The sequence below is a fragment of the Schistocerca cancellata genome, chromosome 3 (genome assembly GCF_023864275.1).
Source record: "Schistocerca cancellata isolate TAMUIC-IGC-003103 chromosome 3, iqSchCanc2.1, whole genome shotgun sequence".
Classification (NCBI taxonomy): Eukaryota; Metazoa; Arthropoda; class Insecta; order Orthoptera; family Acrididae; genus Schistocerca; species Schistocerca cancellata.
In genome coordinates, this window is record NC_064628.1 from 227,195,732 (window position 1) to 227,218,151 (window position 22,420).

Consider the following 22,420-nt stretch of genomic DNA (forward strand, 5'->3'; position numbering starts at 1 on the left):
TACATGTGACACGAAATTTTACATCGGGTGCCGAATGGATTTTCTATAAACATTTTACATTGAAACACTGTTTTAAATGTATACATTTTTTGTTATAGTAATTCATGCCAGAAACTTCGAAGCCTATTCTGCGTTTTATTCTGATAGATTTATAAAGAACAAGAAACTAGTAGTATCTAGCTGATGAAAATTTTGGTGAACTTAATTGTTAAAAAATTCTAAAACTGCAACCCTTATTCCTTATATAAACACTTATTTTGTTAGCAATGAAATGACTATGTGTTGAGAACGCTATACTTAAAGGAAAAAGTCAATGTAGCTCTAAAGTGAGCAAAAGATGGTTCAAATGGCTCTGAGCACTATGGGACTTGACGTCTGAGGTCATAAGTTCCCTAGAACTTAGAGGTACTTAAACCTAACTAACCTAAGGACATGACACACATCCATGCCCGAGGCAGGATTCGAATCTGCGACCGTAGCGGTCGCCCAGATCCAGAATGTAGCGTCTAGAGCCGCTCGGCCACCCCGGCCAGATGAGCAAAAGACAATACCCTTGTAAATAAAAGAAAAACTACCATTTGTTATGTTTGGCGTTACATATATATAAAATGAAATTTTGTACAATCTTGTGAAGTAGATTATTAAACCGTTAGTGTAAGTATGTGTTAACTGGAAACGAGAATGCTCGTTACAGATAGCTAACAGCAGCCATCCCACTACATGTTGAATGGTACAGCCAAGTTAGACAATAAAATATGTCAACGCCATTCCAGGAGGCTGTGTGATACCTCTTTCTTTTTCAAAATTAGTTACATTATCGACCATTCTTTAGATGGAAGAGCGCAACGTTACAATCTAACAAATGGTGACACTAATTTCTTTAGCAAGGGATTTTGTCTCCTTCTCTCTCTCTCTCTCTCTCTCTCTCTCTCTCTCGCTGTAAGCGCACCATGTAATGAAGAGATATTCATGCTTGTACATTTTATGACAATGAGTAAGTTGTAATGGAATACCAGTGTTTACTAACATATTTACATTTAACTTGTCCTGACCCATTTCTTCTTTTTTCAGAATTTGTAAGACGAACAGCGTGGTTACCTTTATACGGTGATACGATTGATCGGCCGCCATTTTAGCCACCCATATGAAATTCGCATGGTCAAACAAAGAACCTGTCTTCATTATCTTCTCTAATGCATCTTTAACCACTCAAGCATTGGCGATTAAAAACTTTATTACAGACACACAGTCTAGCATCAGCCTATAAACGACTGTCCACGAAAACCAGCTACGTCGATAATTTCATTCTCGTTATTCCAAAGTCTCGTCATTATAATAGATCTTGTCTCCTTGGGGAAAACTTTTACTGTAAGCCAGAGACGAGTTACAACAGCATGGCCTAAACAGGAGGAGAGCCACGTGTGAAGGGTGGAACATTAAGCTTCGAGGTGACTACCTGGAAGGCTTTGCTGTTATTATGTTGCCGTGTCATCAGGGGGCAAGCAAGAACACGGTGGCCTGCTGCATGTACTGTGTGGAATACGCAGGGTTATTCGTAAGTATCTTCGAAGTTTCAGAAGACGGCGCCGAGAGAACTACAAGATGTACAGGAACTGTTTTTGTTGTTGTTTCATTATGTCTTGGTCGTGTGAACCGGCAAGGACAGCACACAATAAGTTGGTCCACACGTTACGAAGAAGAACACATTTTTTTTCGTAAAACAAAAATTAACACTTGACGGTTCTGACGTGAAAGTAGTAAAGTAAAGTCATTCTGATAGAATAACAGATTTATTGCAATGTTCCAGATCGGTGTATTAGACTGTTGTTGCGTCGATGTCCCGTTGGTGTGCTGGTCGGTGATACGGTCGGTCGGGTACCGGCAGGTCGCAGTCCCTGGGCCGTGCTGGGTCGACGTCCGATCGAAGGTCGCTACCGACTCAGGGGCTACAGGCAGCAGCCAGTGTTGACCTGGTGGCCATGTGGCGCTTTACATATCCCGGTGGACAGATTGCTGTGTGGGTCACGTGAGATGCAGACGCGTGTCACGAAGCGCGCGAACGAAATGTACTGCCGCGATTTGCAGCGCCGCCGTCAGCTGAGTCCGCTGCCGGCAGGCGATGGTGGTCTCTCTCGTGAAGCTAAATGGAGTTTTGCATTCACACAAAGGACTGTTTACGTTGCTGTTGTCCGCTCGCGCGTACTAGCGGAAAAACTGCTGTTAAATGTAAATGTCGGGTGACTAGGGCCTCCCGTCGGGTAGACCGTGAGACGGGTGCAAGCCTTTCGATTTGACGACACTTCGGCGACTTGCGCGTCGAAGGGGATTTCACGATAATGATTAGGACAACACAATACCCAGTCCCTGAAAGCAGAAAATCTCCGACCCAGCCGTTAATCGAACCCGAGCCCTTAGGATTGACTTTCTGTCGCGCTGGCCACTCAGCTACCGGGGGCGGACGACTGCTGTTGTGCTGTTGTAATTTGGCATTTACACAGCACCTTATTTACGACCAGAGTTCGGAGTGCCACGTGTTGCTAGCTACAGAATGAGATGCCTACGAGTGCGGCAAACCGCCAGTCGCTGTTGTGTTCCGTGGCGATGTATGACCAGGTGACTGCCCAGATACTATTGTTGTACTCTTCAGTCTGGTTTAGTGCAAGTCTCTTCGTCTCGGTATGAATACCGCATCCCACCTGAGTATTGATGGTATCACCTTCAGAGGTGTGTTTTATATTTCTTAGTCCAATATAATGGGCTTATGTGCTACGCTGCACCGTCATCAGGCCCTCAATTAGCAATAACTGGATCTAAATCAACTTCACAACTTATCAAAGGGATAAAATTAAAGCGGCGTCTGCAGGTTTATTTATATACGTACGTCAAATGACAGCTGGTCCTGACCACGTTCCCAAGTGCATTACGAGATATTACCTATTTAGGACATATGAAAATTTGTACCAGACCAGGACTCGAAACCGCATTTCCTGCACATCGTGAGAGGTTACCTTAACCACTTCGGTAATCCAAGTATGCTCTCATGCCCATCCCTAACTTCCATATGTCACACTGTTGGAGTTATCATCTCTGGGCTAAATATTTTTTCATCTACATCTACATCTACATTTATACTCCGCAAGCCACCCAACGGTGTGTGGCGGAGGGCACTTTACGTGCCACTGTCATTACCTCCCTTTCCTGTTCCAGTGGCGTATGGTTCGCGGGAAGAACGACTGCCGGAAAGCCTCCGTGCGCGGTCGAATCTCTCTAATTTTACATTCGTGATCTCCTCGGGAGGTATAAGCAGTATATTCAATACATCATCCAGAAACGCACTCTCTCGAAACCTAGACAACAAGCTACACCACGATGTAGAGCGCCTCTCTTGGAGAGTCTGCAACTTGAGTTTGCTAAATATCTCCGTAACGCTATCACGCTTACCAAATAACCCCTTGACGAAACGAGCCGCTCTTCTTTGGATCTTCTCTATCTCCTCCGTCAACCCGACCTCGTACGGATCCCACACTGATGAGCAATACTCAAGTATAGGTCGAACTAGTATTTTGTAAGCCACCTCCTTTGTTGATGGACTACATTTTCTAAGGTCACTCCCAATGAATCTCAACCTGGCATCCGCCTTACCAACAATTAATTTTATATGATTATTCCACTTCATATCGTTCGGTACACATACTCCCAAATATTCTACAGAAGTAACTGCTACCAGTGTTTGTTCCGCTATCATATACACATACAATAAAGGATCCTTATTTCTATGTATTCGCAATAGATTACATTTGTCTATGTTGTCAGTTGCCACTCCGTGCACCAAGTGCCTATCCGCTGCAGATCTTCATGCATTTCGCTGCAATTTTCTAATGCTGCAACTTCTCTGTATACTACAGCATCAACCGCGAAAAGCCGCAAGGAACTTCCGACACTAATTTTTATTTGATGCTGTAGCTTACAGCGAAAAAAAGAAAAAAAAGTTAGGAGCGATCTCCTTAGGTAACACTAGACACAACTTCAACAAAACAATCGCCACTTGTATCTAAGTCCAGCCTTTCTGAAATCTTAAAACAATTAAAAGACTTTAAATATATAATAGTTTACAGCAGATGGCTCATTTACATTCTTTTTTGCTATAAAACAATTAAAACAATACTACAATACTTTGAAGATTTACAGTCGAACACTACTTTCATAAAAGATCAGCTTACACTGCACTAAGCTTCAGCACCAACAGATTCTGGTTATGGAAGATTTACATTTTATATTTTTATTTTGACTGCCTTTCATCTTCATCGTCTTCATCATCAGAGAAATCTCCTGACGGTCTGCCAGTAAACTGTTGTTCAAATGGTTCAAATGGCTCTGAGCACTACGGGATTTAACATCTGAGGTTATCAGTCCTCTAGAACTTAGAACTACTTAAACCTAACTAACCTAAGGACATCACACATATCCATGCCCGTAGCAGGATTCGAACCTGCGACCGTAGCGGTCGCGCGGTTCCAGACTGTAGCGCCTACAACCGCTCGGCCACCCTGGCCGGCAGCAAACTGTTGTGCTGAAGAGTTGGGGGAGAAGTCATAGCGACCAGCTTTTGGTGGTGGGGGGCTGCTTGTGCTTTCACCAACATCATTACTGGTAGATGACGTGGGTGAGCCATCGCGCCGAGGACTGGCTGGAGGCGATAGAGCTTGCATCAGACGCCCTTTCCCTTCATTCCATATTTGTGAGAAGGGGCCATCCCGCCCAAACAGCAGGAGGCACGTATCAATGAATTTACGTGATTTTTCTTCCCACTTCTGTAACATACCTACCTTCTTCTCTCCAATATTCTTCATTACACGCTTTCCTTTATCTTTTAGTTCAACCATTTTGTTGTGCAAGCGGAACTTTTTCTCATTCAGGAAAGAAGCATTTAACTCCTTTGCAGAATATCATATTCTCGCACTATTCTTGCCACTACATCCGATTTGAAAACTCCTTCTGTCCGTTCCGTGGCAGCAAACATCCCTTTTTCTTTTAGTCGTGCATATACATCGGTGCCATCTTCTGTCATATAAGGTATCTCATCATGTGCCACAAAATCAATCTTGTGAAACGCAAGGAAGTCATCATCAAGTTCCCAAGGTGCATCTCTAACAACTTCATCTACATAGCAACAATGACGAACAGCTCCATAACGTTCAGACTCTGTCATTACTGTGCGACCTTTCTTGCTGTGAGTGAGTGCATCACTGCAGACTCGTACAATAAGGTAAACGTTTGGAAATAAGGATTTTTCCTGCAGCTGACGGGCATGACCTTGGTGAAACAGATCATATATTCCATCAGCATACACCCTTATTGGTCGACCAACATTTGCAGATTTTGCCATGTGGAAAGAAACACGCTGGCTATAATCACAGCGTTCACGTTTAGCAGCTGCCTCAGGCTCATCACTAAATGGTTCTGGCTTGCAGATGGACATTTGTATGGGTAGAGTAATGTTTCGCAGGCAGTTAGAACCTTCTACTTCCCGTGGACGCTTTCTTGACACCCTTGACGGAGAGTGGAGGTTCCATCCAGAATTTGGCTCACCTTTACCTGCAACATCATATGTAACTTACACTCTTCCTTTCTGTTAGGCACTTATTTCTGTCCTTAAAATGTCCATGCGGTCACAACAATCGGCATGTAATAACAGCTTTTGAGCGTCACAGCAGACGATCTTTAGTGTACTGGTTACGGTGCTGCACATTTTAGCTGCCTCTGTAAACATGTGAATGATGTACCGTTCAAATTCGCGTCTTTTTAAATTTTCATAATAAAGGGGAATGGAATTTCATTATTTTCGTTATCCTTTTTCTGTTAAAACTTTCCTGCAGCAAGACCAGACACAAGGTGGAGGTTTGCCAATTCTCCCTCAGGATGAATGTAGATTACTGCCGCAAGGACCCTCATTTCTCCTGAGTTGAGGTTGTGCCCGACACATGCACTCTGGACCGTTAACGTGTCCACGCTGTGCTCCTCACATCTGAGAGACTCTTAACGCTCACAGCAGAAGTCAAACAGTCCCGACAGAGTTCCAAGCTGATACGGGTTCTTCCACGACTATCATGATTTGGGGGACCCATCACCGTTTGGGCTCACCTCTGCTACAGGAATTCTCCAGGCGCCTGCATAGCTAGAGCAACGAGGCAATCAAAGTCAAATGACAGTTCACGGCTCTCATTTAGTATCATTCTACTGCCTTCATGGGACGAATCTTAGTGGTAAACACTGAACGAGCCACAAACATCCACGGTTTGACCCTTCTTAACGCTTAAGGCTTGGAAGTACGTAACTCCACCAACAGCATTCAGCCATCAGGGGCCATCTCCTGGGTAGTGACCTTTGCTCCACGTGCAAGTCATCTTTTCGTCATCCTAACACCAGCGTCACTGGTTCAGAGGCTCTTGTCACTCTCCTTCCAACAGCCACCCTCTGCTTCTTCAAAGCATTGAATGTTCCATTTGCTTTAGGGAGTAAGCTACAGTCGGAACTACAGTGTCTCTGAGAAGAAGGCATTCTCACCGCAGTTTCAGCAGCCAGAGGGCTACTACCATCGTTATTGTGCAAAAGTCAAATTGATCACTTCAAATTTGCTGTGACCTCCAAGGCCACAATCAACATACAGTCCATCATTGACACCTACCCTATTCCAGAAGTGTACGACATTATGGTGTGACTTGCAGGAGGCAAGATATTCGCCAATACTCGTTTGTGGGATGGCTAGATTCAGCTCCTGGATGAGGCACCAGTGATCATTTTGGACTTTAAGACTTTGTTTGAACTATTCCGCCATAACAGGTTACCTTTAGACATTGCCAGTGCTCCGACTACGTTCCAACGGTACTTAAAACAGTTGTCACCGGATGTATTCACCACAGCAAACTATGTGAACAACATTCTATTCACTGGTAAAAACGGCTGGAGGTTGCAGCCACCCTTGGTGTCCTTTTTGCTGTTCTTCAACAAGCCAACCTCAAGAGTAAAAGGGAAATATGCCGTTTTTTTGTCCCTCAGCTGGAATACCTTGGTCGTGTTTCAGTACTTTAGGAATATAACCCACAACAAAATATATTAAATCCGCCCTCTTTCAGTCCCAGAGAACTTTAAACAGCTACAATCTGTGCTCAGCCAACTTAATTATAATCATAAGTTCATCCCACATGTTGCAACCATGGCAGAACCGCTCCATCACTTGTTACACAAAAACGAGAAGTCGAACTAGACGGCCACCTGCGATAAAGTCTTCTGAGATCAGTAACTATAGCCGCTGACGCTTCCGATTAGGATTTGGGTGTAGCGTTATCTCTCAATGCCGATGGTGTGGAATGACCTATTGCATTGTCAAAACCCTGACACAAGCGCAGCGCAATTACACCCAAATAGGAAAGGAAGCTATAACTGAACCCGTCATTCGTTTTAAAGGTGATCCCAACATGAAGGACGTCTAAATACTGTTCTCGTAAAAAAAAACGAACGACTTATTATTTCGTAATTGGGAATCGAAGTTTAACCACGAAATGTTAACTGTAAATGTGTCGGTGATTATAGCTTTTGCTTTTAATTGTGTTTGACCCCAGTAAAAGATTGAAATTTAGCTTTGGAAATTACAGCTCAGAGGCGTAATGCATACGTAAAATCAGCCGCTGTATTTTCCGTTTTTTGTTAGTAACGGCGGGCGACTCGACCCCACGAGACAAAACACAGCCATTAACCACACACAGCGTCTCTGTTCGCTTTAGCTTCTCGTCTCATATAATGGAATATTGGCATAACATTCTGCACTCTACAAATATAACTACCACGTTTACAACCAGTAACTTTTAACTACCTTAGCATTAACTTTTGAAATAACTTTTGACCGGTGTGTCCCGACGGAATTCATATTTAATTAAGGTAATCAAAAATAATTTGAAATTCCAACCTAAGCATGAAAATGATTTCAAGATCCATTTAATAAATGCAGTAAGCACATAAATAGACCTAAGTGTTTTACCAGTGCCTAATTTAATCGTAATTTTTGCGACGTGTTCCAATTAGTGTCGTTGCAGTACTGCAAATCGAAAAGAACTGGTTTTAACACACGTTACGACTGTCACCCCTGGAAGCAAACTATATTCCTACAAAGATTTGGTCACCAACTTTGATGGAGCAAACTCATTTCAATGTTTCTGAAGGAAACTTGAATTTATTTTGAACTGCATAATAATTGCGTGATGCCTGAAGCAATTTCTCTAATAGCAATATGGATCAACGCTACTCAATGAAAAACGTAAGTTAAGAGTAAAGCTTTCAGTTATTTAGAAGTTACTGATCTCACTTTTCAAATGAAATCATTCGTTAAGAATTCGACCATTAATTTCAATTAAAATAAAGTCAGCTCTGAAGGAGCAAATGTTTTATGACAGTGATATCCCATTGTCGTAACAATTATCACCCTGAAAACACCTACAAGACATTTACAAAAATATTATGATCTAGAAACAGAATGTGAAAAGAATCTTGGGAGATTTTTGTTAAAGCAAATTTTAATACAGTGGGTCTGTCCTGAAAATAACTACACCATTTGAATCGAAATTACTCAAATTGGTTCAAATGGCTCTGAGCACTACGAGACTTAACAGCTATGGTCATCAGTCCCCTAGAACTTAGAACTACTTAAACCTAACTAACCTAAGGACATCACACAACACCCAGTCATCACGAGGCAGAGAAAATCGAAATTACTGTTTGTGACTCTCACAATTCTAATTCGTTTACAATTATGTTTTTCCATTGTGTGCTGGAGGAGTTGTAGTGCTGTAAATGTAATTTGGTTGCTAATGGTTGGTTCTTCACTTCTCATTATTTGTGGAAAAGAATGCAACGAACCATTTTGCCCTTCTCCGCCATTGCCCTTACCGTTGCAGCGTCCAACATTTCCATCTAGATAAAGTACTGGAAGTCTGGCATCCCTTGCCTTGTACTTTTAAGAGACCACTTTTCCTTTCAGATGAAATAACCGCACTACAGAATACCGACATAGATACAAGTTTAGCGAACACTTCTTCTACACCTCAGAATACATAGGTGGTCATATGCACATGTCCGTAGCCATCACGAGACGTCTGCAGGCGGCCGCTATGGACGAACAGTTCTAAGCGCTACAGCCTGGAACCGCGCGACCGCTACGGTCGCAGGTTCGAATCCTGCCTCGGGCATGGACGTGTGTGATGTCCTTAAGTGAGTTCGGTCTAACTAGTTCTAAGTTCTAGGGGACTGATGACCTCAGATGTTAAGTCCCATAGTGCTCAGAGCCATTTGAACGATTTGACTGTCTGCAAGCGTTGTTCCGTTTCGATACTCTTTCTCGCCACGCCGCGCTGTAAGTTCACTTTTACAATTCGGAAATGAAATAAAAAGTGGATTCCCACGATACCTCCATTTGCATAAATTTGTTGTTGTTGTATTCTATTCGTCCTGAGATACTTACAGTTTATAATAAATAAACTAACATCATAATCCCCATAAAACTAACAACGATTATACTACTTTTCCATCTTGATTTAGACGATAGCAAAGAATATAAAGTAGCTGAACAGTCGAGTCGTATATATATGCTTTTTGGCTTCAAACAAAATTTTTAAAAATTTTCTACAAACTTCTTTATGCTTTTAACTGTTACATGACGAGAAATTCCACGATTCTGTGTGTGGCCTATGTCTCATTTTATTCCTGGCCGTAAACCTCTTTTACTATTATTCAAGACAGAGTATAATATTCTGACCAATTCAGTACGTCGTCTGCAGAGGTAGGCATCGTTTTTGTCTAACTGCTCATATGATATCGGGTATCTCTCGATAGCTGAGCATGCCAATATCGACATTGCCTCGAGTTTGCCATTGGAACCGATGCAATTTGATGGGTGTTACCACATTGTCACTGAAGCAGAATCACCTTTCCCTTGGATGCAAAAGTCATTTCCCGTCCTTGCTGGAAGGATCAAAGTGTCTGGGAATTGCTCTGTATGCTGAAACGAGGGTGGCTGAAGAATCGTAAACCGTAGGATTATCAGCAGGTCCAAGCATTCTGGAAAAGGTGCCGTGAGTTCTCCACCCTTAATAAGGTCCTCATGTTGCAAGGAGAAAATGGTCATACCCGCTTTGAGATACCATCTGCCTTGTGACTTCACATCCTCCACCCTACAGGAGGGTCAGTGGGGAGCTCTGAACACAACGCGGCTGGATTGTCAACATTTGTAATGCGAGGGACCGATGCAGATATCGCCAACATGGTGGCGGCATTCGAGACCTGCCAAAGCAAACAGGCAGCATCCCTCCCAGATATTCCCCTTCGCTGTTTCTTCAGCACTCTGGTCACGACTCCATTTAGACTTTGCAGGAACTTCTTTGACTACTGATGGTTCACTGTGGGCCATGCGGGAACTGGATTCCTCTATGTTTCTTGGATGTCTTCAGTGCCCTTAGCACACATTATCCAGACTCCGAGACGGATCTTATGCGTAGGAGAACTCCCGGAATCCATGGTTACCGACAATTGGCCTCTGAATTTACCTTATTTTGTTCTTCAAAAGGCATCGCATTAGTGCACACAGCGCATTTCAAGGAATTAGCAGAACTTTTTGTTCACACATTCAAGTCACAATTAGCAAACTTGCACCACCATCGGGATGTATATGAAACCCTCACTCTGTTTTTGGCATCTTATCACTCCACGTCTAGCTAGGCGTCAGCCCCACCACACATTCACGCGCGATTTTCATATCTTTGGCGACCTGAAGAAAGACATGGATGCGGTTGTGGATCTGTCAGCGGCCGACCGATTTCTACGAAACAGAAATTGGTCGTGTCGTCTTCCAGTGGGATAAACATCTTATTATGTCTGGCGATTTCTTTTTAATCGTCCCGTTGTGGCGGTGATCGGTTTTCATCTGAGTGCCCCTTGCAGGTGCTGTCGCATTCGTACACACTAGGCCACGAAGAGCTTACTTTCTTTCTTTCTATTTTTCTTTCATAAGTCTTCTGATGGTTTGATGCGGTCAGCCTCTAATTCCTATCCTGCGGTATCCTCTTTATCTCAGAGTAGAAACTGACACCTTACATCCTCAATTATTTGTTGGATGTATTCCAATCTCTGTCTTCCCCTACTGTTTTTACCTTCTACAGTTCCTTCTAATACTATAGAATCTATCCCCTGATGTAATACATGTCCTGTAATCCTGTTCCTTTATTTATTTTACGCGTCTAGCTCCTTAGGACCAAATTGAGGAGTAAATCTCCAAGGTCGTGGAATGTGTCAGTACATGAAATTACAAAATTAAAGTAATAGCAGATAAAATAAAATGTTTCTGTCCCAAAAGAAGACAAGTCATAAGTTTAACGAAACGCAATCAACAAAATAACATAGGAATCAGCTTAATTTTTGAAGGAACTCCTCGATAGGGTAGAAGGCGTGACCCATGAGGAAACTCTTCAGTTTCGCTTTGTAAACGTGTGGATTACGGCAAAGATTTTTGAATTTTTGTGGTAGCTTACTGAAATGGATGCAGCAGTGTACTGCACAAGAGTCAAGGAAGTGCGATAGTGCTATCGAAATGCAGATTCGATGTCTGCCTAGTGTTAACTGAGTGAAAGCTGCTAATTCTTGGGAATAAGCTGATGTTGCTAACAGGAAACGACAGTAAAGAATATATATATTGAGAGGCTAATGTCAGAGGCCAGATTAGTGAAAATGGGTCGACAAGAGATTCGCGAACTTACACCACTTATTGCCCGAACTGCCCGTTTCGGAGCCAAAAAACCGAGCGAGGTGGCGCAGTGGTTAGCACACTGGACTCGCATTCGGGAGGACGACGGTTCAATCCCGTCTCCGGCCATCCTGATTTAGGTTTTCCGTGATTTCCCTAAATCGCTTCAGGCAAATGCCGGGATGGTTCCTTTGAAAGGGCACGGCCGATTTCCTTCCCCATCCTTCCCTCACCTGAGCTTGCGCTCTGTCTCTAATGACCTCGTTGTCGACGGGACGTTAAACACGAATATCCTCCTCCTCCTCCTCCTCGGAGCCAAAAATTTCATTTGAGAAAGAAAAGAAGTACCCCCAAAACATAATACCAGACAAAAAGCGAATGAAAATAAGCAAAGTAGACTATTTTTCTTGTCGAACGATCACTTACTTCAGATACCCTTCTAATAGTAAAAATGACAGCAGTAAGTCTTCAAACAGGATCCTGGATGTGGGCTTCCACGACGATTTATTACCTATCTAGAAATTTGAACTCTTCAGTTTCACGAATATTATGCCCATTCTGCAAAATTAAATCGTCGTGTTTTGCTGAATTGTGTGTTAGAGATTAAAAACTGAGTCTTACTGTGATTCAGGGTTAGTTTACTTTCTGAAAGCCATGAACTTATGTCATGAACTGCACTATTTGAAACCGAGCCAATGTTGCGCACAACATCCTTTAGTACCAAGCTAGCGTCATCAGCAAACGGAAATATTTCAGACTTACCTGCAATACTAAAGAGCATATCATTTATATTAATGAGGAACAGGCGTGACCACAGCACTCATCCCTGGGGTTCCCCTCATTTGACCGTGCCCCGCTCAGACTCCAAATCACAGCCATTCTCAACACTGTGAATAATGACCTTTTGCCGTCTGTTGTTTAAGTAAGAGGTGGACTAGTTGTGAGCTACTCCCCGTATTCCATAATGGTCCAACTTCTGGAGCAATATTTTGTGAACAACACAATCAAACGCCTTAGTTAAATCAAAAGAGATGCCTAGCGTTCGAAACTTCTTGCTTAATCCAGCCAGTCCCTCACAGAGAAAAGAGAATATAGCATTGTCAGTTGTTAAACCACTTCTAAAGCCAAACTGCAAATTTGACAGAAAATTATGTGATTTAAAATGATCAATTATCCTTACATACACAGCCGTTTCAATAACTTTAGCAAACACTGAAGGCATATAAATAGATCTAAAACTGTCTACATTATCCCTTTCTCCCCTTTTATGAAGAGGCTTTACTACTGAGAACTTGAATCGTTCAGGCAACTGATATTCTTAAAGGAAAAATTGCAAATATGTCTAAGTACAGGATTAACATGTGCATCACAGTACTTAAATATTCTGCTAGGCACTCCATCACATCCATGAGAGTCCTTAGTCTTCAGTGATTTAACTATTGATTCAATCTCCCCCTTGTCAATATCACAGAGGAGTATTTCAGACATGAATCTCGGAAAGCCATTTTCCAAGAGAGTTATATGATTCCCTGTAGAAACTAAGTTGTTATTTAAGTCACGAGCAATGTTCAGAAAACGATTTTAAATACTGTACATATATATGACTTATCAATAGCAGAAATAGTTTTTCTACAAACCGACTTTATATAGTCGACCTTGTGCTGCTCACCAGACACTTACTTCGCAACTGACTATATGGTGTTTATTTTATCCTGTGAATTAGCTATTCTTTTTCCGTACCACATACACTTTGCTTTTCTAATAACACTTTTAAGCACCTTACAATACAGTTTGCAGTGGGCTACTATAGCTTAATTGTGGTTACTTCTAACATTTTGATACAATTCCCATTATGTTCTACATGATATCCTTATCCCACTAGTCAGCTTTAGATTTCGTAAAGCTAAACTGATCGTCATCTAATAGATCCTCAGTTTAATTTCCATTCCTCTGTATATCATTCACGTCAGCAGCTTGGATACATAAGCTGTTAAGCTGATTGTGCGATAGTTTTCTCACTTGTCTGCCCTTAGTATCTTCGGGATTGTGCGGATGATATTTCTCTGGCAGTTTTATGGTACATCGCCAGTTTCATAGATTCTGCAAACCAACCTGAACAACTGTTTTGTTGTCACTCCGCCCTCCCTCTCCCTCCCCCTCCCCTTCCTATGATTTTAAAAATTCTGATGGAACGTGTCTATACCTTCTGCTTCTTTTGATCTTAAGTCGGGCAGATATCTTTTAAGTTCTGCCTCTAATATTGGATTCCCTACGTCTTTCATATCTGTTTCAGTTTCTTCTTCTGTTACATCATCAGACAAGTCCTCCCCCTCATACTCGCCCTCAGTGTACTCCTTCCACTTACCCGCTCTTTCCGTTGCATTTAACAGTCGATTTTCCACTGCACTCTTAATGTTACCACTCTTCATTTAATTTCGCCGAATGTTGTTCTGACTTTTCTATATGCTGAGTCAGTTCTTCCGACAATCATTTCTTTCTCAATTTCTTCAGATTTTTAAAGCAGCCACTTCGCCTTAGCTTCCCTGCACTTCCTATTCATTTCATTCCTAAGTGACTTGTACATCTGTATTCCTGAATTTCCGTAAACATTTTAGTACTTCTTCCTTTCGTCGATCAAACGAAGTATTCTTCTGTTATCCACGGTTTTTCGCAGTTACTGTCCTTGAATCTATGGTTTTCTTTCCAACGTCTAATTTCCCTTTTTAGATTTCTCCATTCCTCTTCGACTGAACTGCCTACTAAGCTGTTCATTATTACATTACCTGTAGCCTCAGGCAACTTCATTCCTTAGTACTTTCATGTCACACTACTTTGCGCATACGTTCTTCTTAACCAGCCTTCCTGACTAGTCTTTCCATCAGCTTACTCCATATCAGCTCATGCGTAAGCGTTACACTCCAGTATCAGATTTCGGAATCTCTGCCTGAACATGAGGAAATCCAATTTTAATCTTCCCGTAATCCCCGTGGTCTCCCAAGTATAAACCCTCTTGTTATTTTTGAACATAGTATTCGTTATTGCTAGCTGGAATTTATTAGTCCTTCTCTCCTCCCTCATTCCTACTGTCAAGCTCATACACTCTTGCAACCCTTTCTTTTATTCCTTCCTCTGTAACAGTGTCCCAGTCCTCCAAGACAATTACATCTCCATCTTCCTTTTCGTACTGAATTACTCGTTCTGTATCCTCATATACTGTCTTTATCTCTTCATCCTTTGCTTGCGACGTCGGCATGTATACCTGAACTATTGTTGTCGGCGTTGGTTTGATGTTGTATTTGATGGAAACAACTCTATCACTGAACTGTTCACAGTAGATCACTCTGTGTTCTACTTTCATATTTGTAAGGTATCCTATTCCAGTTATACCATTTTCTACTGCTGTTGATATTAAATTTTTATCTGACCATAAATTTTTACCTTCTTTTCGTTTCACTTCACAGACTTCTATTAAAGCGAGATTGAACCTCAGCTTTCCCTTTTCAGATTTTCCAGCTTCCCTACTACGTTCAAACTTCTGATATTCCATGCTCAAACTTGCAGAAATCCTGTCGTTGTTTATTCCATCTTTTTCTAATGGTCATCTTCCCCTTGGCAGTCCCCTCCCAGAGACACGAGTGAGAGACTAATTCGGAATTTTTTGCAGGTGGAGAGATCAATTACAGGGCTCATGTTCTGTGGATACACATTAAGGGTCTTTAATTCAGTGGTTTCTATTGCCTTCTGCATCCTCACCCCGTTGATCATTGCTGCTCCTTCCTCTTTTAGGAGCAGTTTCCCACCCCAAGTGCAAGAGATTGCCCTGAACCTGTGTGTGCTCCTCCGCTCTCTTTGACTAGGCCATTGGCAGAACATGGATGACTCCTCACGCCGAAATTCTTCGGCTCCTATTGTTGATGGTTTTTTAACTCATAATTTAAGTTGTGGCTAGGTTCTAGTCCGAGATCCAGGACACTTTGACTAGTAATCAAAGACACTACCTCTTTGCAACGAACTATGTCGTCTCCAACACGGCGCAGCACGTTACGTATCTTGGGGAGCGGGCCGGAACACTGGTCCCAGTCAAGGTCTCTGCAGCATGCATTATAACCTGCTGGTCGTTGCCCCACAGTACGATTCGCAACGCGTCCTTCGTTGGTTGTTGCCGAGAGCGTTTGCAATGTCTTCTTTGGTATAATCATTTTCTCTGAGCACGTGTCTCAAATGCTAGAATTTAGACCGCGGAGAGTCATCACTATAAACAATCTTTGCTCTGTGTGTTAACGTGTTCAGGACCACTTTTTTGTGTACAGGATTGTTAGAACTATCAACATCCACGTTTTTATCAGTATACGTTAGTTTCCTGTACACCGAATGTGCAAGCAGGCCTCCAGCCTTCCCCTCAACGAAAACATCCAAGAACAGTAGCTTGTCATTCTTCTACATTCGATACAGTAAATATAATGTTGGGATGGACATCGTGCACATAATCGACGAACTTCTGCAGTTTCTTTTCACCGTGAGGCCTATCAGGCAGGTGCCATCAATGTTAGTTTGAAAAGACGAGAGTCTTGGCCCATGCGTCTACGTACTGTATTGGGATATCGTTACAAAGGAGGCGGCTGAGATTAGAATAAACAGCAACAATTTTAAGAGAGGCCAGGGGTAAACACTTAACAGGGTGCCTGGTCGGGCTTCTAACATCTATAGAAAGCAAAGACAGGCGCTTAACACTTGTAGGGAGGCGGAAGCGGCAGTTTCAATCGTGGCTAGTTGACGTCACTCGCTCCCGTGGGAGGCTGGAGCTGCTACGAGCTGCCTAACTCGCCTTCTGCTCACGCGTTGTTAAAATGCTGTAACCATGCATATATAACAGGAAAACCGTGCCAGCCCCGGCAGATTCTCAGCCCTCAACACCCACGACGAACACCTCCGCATCTCCTATACTATCCTCTAACTAGATTCCCGTCTCACTCAGACAACGAGATCAACCCCTATATTTATACTTCCTACAAACTTTAACTCTTTCCCCTCCTATCCCACTGCACATTAGGACTCCTCTCCCTTTTCCCTCTCCACTCATTCCCATTCCCTTCCTCTTGTAACCACTGCCCTAACCTCACTATACACTAATCTCCAGTTTCCCATCGAATGAATTTCCCACTATCCGCCTTAACTCCCATCATCTCCATAGTTTTCCTACCTAATAGAGCCCTATCTTTTTACCCACACTCTTGAACCCCACGGAACAAACTCTCCTCTGAAAATTCACCCAACACAGGCATTTCAGTATTTTTATCAGAAGGTATTTAACACTTCTGCCATGTGTTTTTTTAAGTGTATGTATTTTCGTTTTTCTTAAATGTCTGCCTTTGATTTTTAATTTAAAATAGAAAAACAGCCCCAAATTGTCCACCTCGACAGCTGAGTGAAAATTGCTCCGTGTTCCCCGTAATGTGATGGAGACAAAATATTCCTCCATCCAGTGGCCCCTACAGATGTCTGGGCAGTGAAGTAACACACAGTCAACAGAAAACTTGCCACAAAATAACGACTGCACAACACTGGTTTCTCGGATTCACCTATTTGTCTCCTTTGTCAGCAACTCTGCACAATGACCACCGTCTGACCTCTTTGCAAGACGTCCGGCGATTCGTGTGGCAAATCATGTTGCAATCTCCGAGTGCCAACATTTTCCCGCCGCCAAATATCACGCCTTTACGTGGGTCAAGGGGTGGGCGGTGGGCAACCTATTCCGTGAGGGACCTAAATCCCGCCTCGATTTCTGGACCTGTTTACAAACAGTAACTCCACGTTACTAAACATCATTTGTCAACTATTATCGAGGGGTCTTTGTTAGACCTCCTCTAAGTTTGGGTGGGTGCCTGGAGCTGAGAGCACCTACCCCCCCCCCCTTCCCCACCCTCTCCGGTGGCGGCTGAACTCAACCCGCCTTTGATCGATTCTACCTCCGACCTCTGCAGGTGGGAAAGCGCGCAGTAAATATGCGGATTATATTTTTTTTCTTTTTCTTTGTTTTACCCAGTCTTTGTTTTTTCCCTATGTGGACCACGTATGTTCCACATAATTTCGTATTTCATATTTTCATTTTTGTTATAATTATAACAAAAATGAAAATAAATAAACAACAGCAAAAGTTGATCGCTGTGACTCGCACTTTCCAGTGCCCTACAGGCTCCGTGTCTGTTTGGGGGACACTGTTGCCACGTCTCGGGTTTCGACCCCTGCCCACTCTACCCCCTGACCCCTACTGGTACATTCCTTAAAATATTTGGCTGAGTTGGTAGGATGATGGTTTAAGAACGTAGAAAACGAGCCTTCGAATCTAACTGGAGTACATTGTCTCTCTTTTTATTTAGACCCGTGCAGGCAATATTTTAAACCTTAACTCGCTGCAGATTATACAGCTGTAGGCTTTCCCACGTTCCACATTCTTTCAAAAGATTCCATTTTATAATAGAACAAAAACAAAACAAAGGAAGTGGAAAAGTGATCAGAGCAGCAAAATGCCATGCAAGGGGCTCGGTTTCGATTCACAGCTGGCTCGGAGATTTTCTCCGCTCGGGGACTGGGTGTTGTGCTGTCTTCATCATTGTATCGTTCGCGTCGACAAGCAAGTCGCTCAAGTGGCGTCAACTAAGAAGACTTGCACGAGGCGACGAGAGGCCCCGACCACACCACATTTCATGTCAGCCCCAAATTTTTTTTTCTCGTTATCATTTTTTTTTATTTGATTTGTGGCAGAGTGGAAAATTGTACCGCTGACAGCCCATCTGCGCTCGTTTGTGCAAAGGGGATGAAACAACAATTTTTAAAACATCCGCCACAGCAGTCAGTGGTTTTTTCTCCTGACGACGATGGGCGGAGTAATGACGATTTTGCACTCTCGTAACATTATATACCCTCTCAACCCGTTTCCTTCTGCCCTTCTAGGTGGTTTACTTGTTTTGCCAGGCAGTGTACACTGCGAATGTCTGATCTGATAGCTAAGGCTTTGGGGTACAGGCTGACGGGTCCCAAGCCCACAGATGGATACGGAAACCGTACCTGAGTCAATTCTTGCTTTCATTTGATACAGCATGGCAACCCTCGTGGTGCCTCTTCTCCAGGCCCAGGGACAGTGGTTGGCGGAGCGCTGTTGTCTTGTTATTATTTGATCAAGTTCCACACATGCTACGTCAATGAAGTACTTTTTGGAAGCTCTTTCGATTGCCACAGACACAATGCATAGTTCCATTTAAAAACAGAACTATGTCAGTGTCATAATTTGGCAGCTACAAATGTTGAAAACACTTGCGTACGTCAGAAAGTTTGCCACGTCCTTAAATAAAACTTACAAAAACGGCACCTTTACGTATTTACTCGTTCTCCATACATGTGGAGATGCTGTCTTAGCTGTCTTACCCCTTTATACTTCTGCAAAAAACCCTCTGTTAACAGGAGAAGCGGTGCAGTTATACAGCCCTCATGTCCAGATAACAGCCAACCTCTGCATATTCGATTTGTTCATTTTGCAATAAATTTTAATATCACGATAAAGGTCATAAGTTTTATTCAACATTATTTTAAAAGAAATTATACATGTCTACTAACTATACCAATTTCACTTTGAACCTCGCTGTAGGCTGTTTGTTTTTCTGCATTCGTTCCACTCTCAAAATACATTATTATTTTTTAGGAAATGTAAGATAATAAGGTGACCAAAAGCGTTACACAGCTGTGATGATATCTGTGATTACGTAGGCTTTCCCGGCGTAATAAGTCTTGGAAGTCTCTTCGGGTTTGCTGTCGGATCCTAAAATCAACTTGACTCGATATTTCGGCATTCCAGCTGGTCACCATCTTCAGGAAAATGCTGCTTCTGCTGATGAGACCCGCTGAGAACTAACGTCAGGCTGCAAATCGACGTCCTATATAGGCCACCGTTCAGTACACGGAAGTCTCCTGCAGAAATACTGAGATATGCTGCCGCTTTAAGCGTCCACAATTGCGGAAGTGTTGATGGTGCAAGATTTTGTGCACGAACTGACCTCTCGATTACCCCCCACAAATGTTCGATGGGATTCATGCCAGGCGATCTGGGTGGCCAAATCATTCGCTAGAATTGACCAAACGCGAACAACTATGACATTGTGACATAGCGCACTGTCAGTTATAAAAATTCCATCGTTTTTTGGGAATATGAAGTTCATGAATAACTGAAAAGGGTCTCCAATTAGACGAACAAAACCATTTCCAGTCAATGGTTCAGTTGGGCCAGACGACCCAGTTCATTCTATGTAAACATAGCACACACCATATAGTGTAAGCTTTCACGGTTGGTACTAACGTCACTTGAAACTTCCGCGCTAATAGGCCATGGTCAATGTATAAAACATCCTCCTAACGTTTCCTCTCCGACTGCGGGAGACATCTTCACAAGTAAACTCTCTGACTGCAACCAGAACTCGAGGGAGCGCTGAATATATGGACAGTGCAGAGGGCACCACAGTCCATCACGTGACGTCAGCTAGGATATCCCCTCTGGTAAAGCAATATTCTCGATTGAATATAATCTATTGTTATTATTATGTTTTAATGTTGACATCCAGATTTTATCTGATTTAACACCTTCTTACTTTCTGTTAATATTATCACGGTGTTTATAAATCATAACAGCCTCTCTACAGGGTGTTTTCTTCAATCGTGTACAAATTCTAGGGATTGACAGATAAGAGAATGCGGAACAAAAAGGTCTAATGTACATATGTCTGGAAATACATGATTTCCATGCTAGAGATCATTTACTCAATCATACATGGTTACAGAGTACGCGGTCTAATATACGCTGCCCGATGCAGCCACGGTTGCAGTATAAATGGTTTCCTCCTACTGTTCTTCATACATCATGCCCTAGAGCTCTATCCTGCCACAGTAATTGGTAATGTGTACGATCCACTTCTCATGCTGACTCACGTTGTTGTGGATATGATACAGCGTCGTACACAATTGTTCCGTATTCGAATAGAGACACAGCCGACAAGGTGTGTACTTATGGAAAGTCTCTTTAGTATCCTGTTGAATTTTCTCGGCGTTATACCAATAAATCTTAGTCCTTGGTTCGCTTAACCCCAACATTATTTACGTGGTAGTCGTCCTTCAGTTAGTTGTAATCGTAATTCATAAATATTTAGCTGAATTTACAGCCTTTAGATATGTATGATTTATCGTGTAACCGAAGATAAGTGAGACGTCCTTCGGGCTACCGAAGTCGAGCTCCAGGGATGGTCACATTTTTAAGGAAATGTTCAGAGCATGTCTGGCTTTAGAGGCCGCGTGGAGTGGACGTCCGTACCTCCGTCTGCAGAACGTATGAGCTCCTGTATCGTTACACTGCGACTTAGAATGCGCGAGGGCTTCGCGCACTGCAAACAAGGCAAATAAGTTCAGGAAATCGACATTATGTTTCAACTTTTGCCTGGAATATGCACGACCGAGAGCCTTAGATGTGGAACGTTTCCTCCGTTAGGAGGCAAAGATTCCGCCATCGGAACTTCTCGGTATCCACCTCTCGATTCACAGCAACACCGTTTACGTTAAATGATCAATGACCCGGCGTTCGAGCGCGTTTTAAACGCGAGCAAACAGGGAATCCGTCTCCGTCACACTGACGGTAACGTCGGCGTGATCAAAATCGAACGTGCGGGATTAGGCGTTATAAATACTGGCGTGTTCAAACTGGTACCTGCAGAAGACGCGATAGCGGCATTCCGGCCATACGGCGCTGCTCATGATCATAAGGCAAGACGTTGAACCCACTTCCGCACGTAGCCTGTTCTTAACGGGGTGCATCAGATCACTATTGATCTTCGCAGCCATATTCCCTCTCATCTGACCATCAGCGGATGTTGGGCCGTAATAATGTACGACAGACAGCCACGTACTTGTTCTGGGTGTGGAAAAGGACAGATGAGATCTTAATGTCTGCCGCGGCGGATAAATCACCTACCAATTGGAGGAGTGGTACTGCCCTCGTCGTATACAGTACTTCCCATCACGTATGCGACCGCGCTTAAGTCAATCACATGAACAGTTCATGGATAGTGGCCCGATCATTCCTGAACCGTTTTCGGACGAGGTGACTGACGATGTGACTTCAGCCATGTCTTCGGTTCCGATAGCTGCTTCGCCTGTGCCCGTGGCGAGGCTGATGTCTACGATGACTCTCTATCATGACGCCTTGTCACCTTCTTAACTAATAATTACAAGATTTTTGCGACGTTATTGGCGACACGCTGCGGACCCATCTTACCACATGTTCTCCCCACCGCGCAAACGACGCCAGGAGGCACAGTTAACGTCTAGACAGCAACTGGAGACTGTCGTGATGTGACTGCACTGGCAGAGGCGTGCAGACTTCGTGCGGCGATCGTAGCCGTAGATTCTGACAGCGCGCTTGGTAGGGTGCGCCACGTCTTCCTTTATTCTTAGAACGGATGGGCTTCCCTGCCCAGTTCATTAGCGTCCTTCGATGGCTCTTTAGCAGCGCGCGTTCATTGGTCCAGGTCAATGGGCGTGTGACCTTTACGGATTTCTGGTTGTTGGAGCGACTAATGGCCGCACGTTTTCTACGAGTGC

General features: G+C 43.2%; 1 protein-coding gene across 1 annotated transcript; it reads right to left on the reverse strand.

Annotated features, from left to right (window-relative positions):
• Positions 1-1,399: 1,399 nt before the first annotated feature.
• LOC126176236 (choline-phosphate cytidylyltransferase A-like) lies at positions 1,400-5,699 on the reverse strand. Its single transcript, XM_049923380.1, is given in 3 exon segments — positions 1,400-1,530; positions 4,547-4,948; positions 4,951-5,699. Coding segments are annotated over 3 exon segments (1,062 nt in total). The 5' UTR covers positions 5,480-5,699.
• Positions 5,700-22,420: the final 16,721 nt, after the last annotated feature.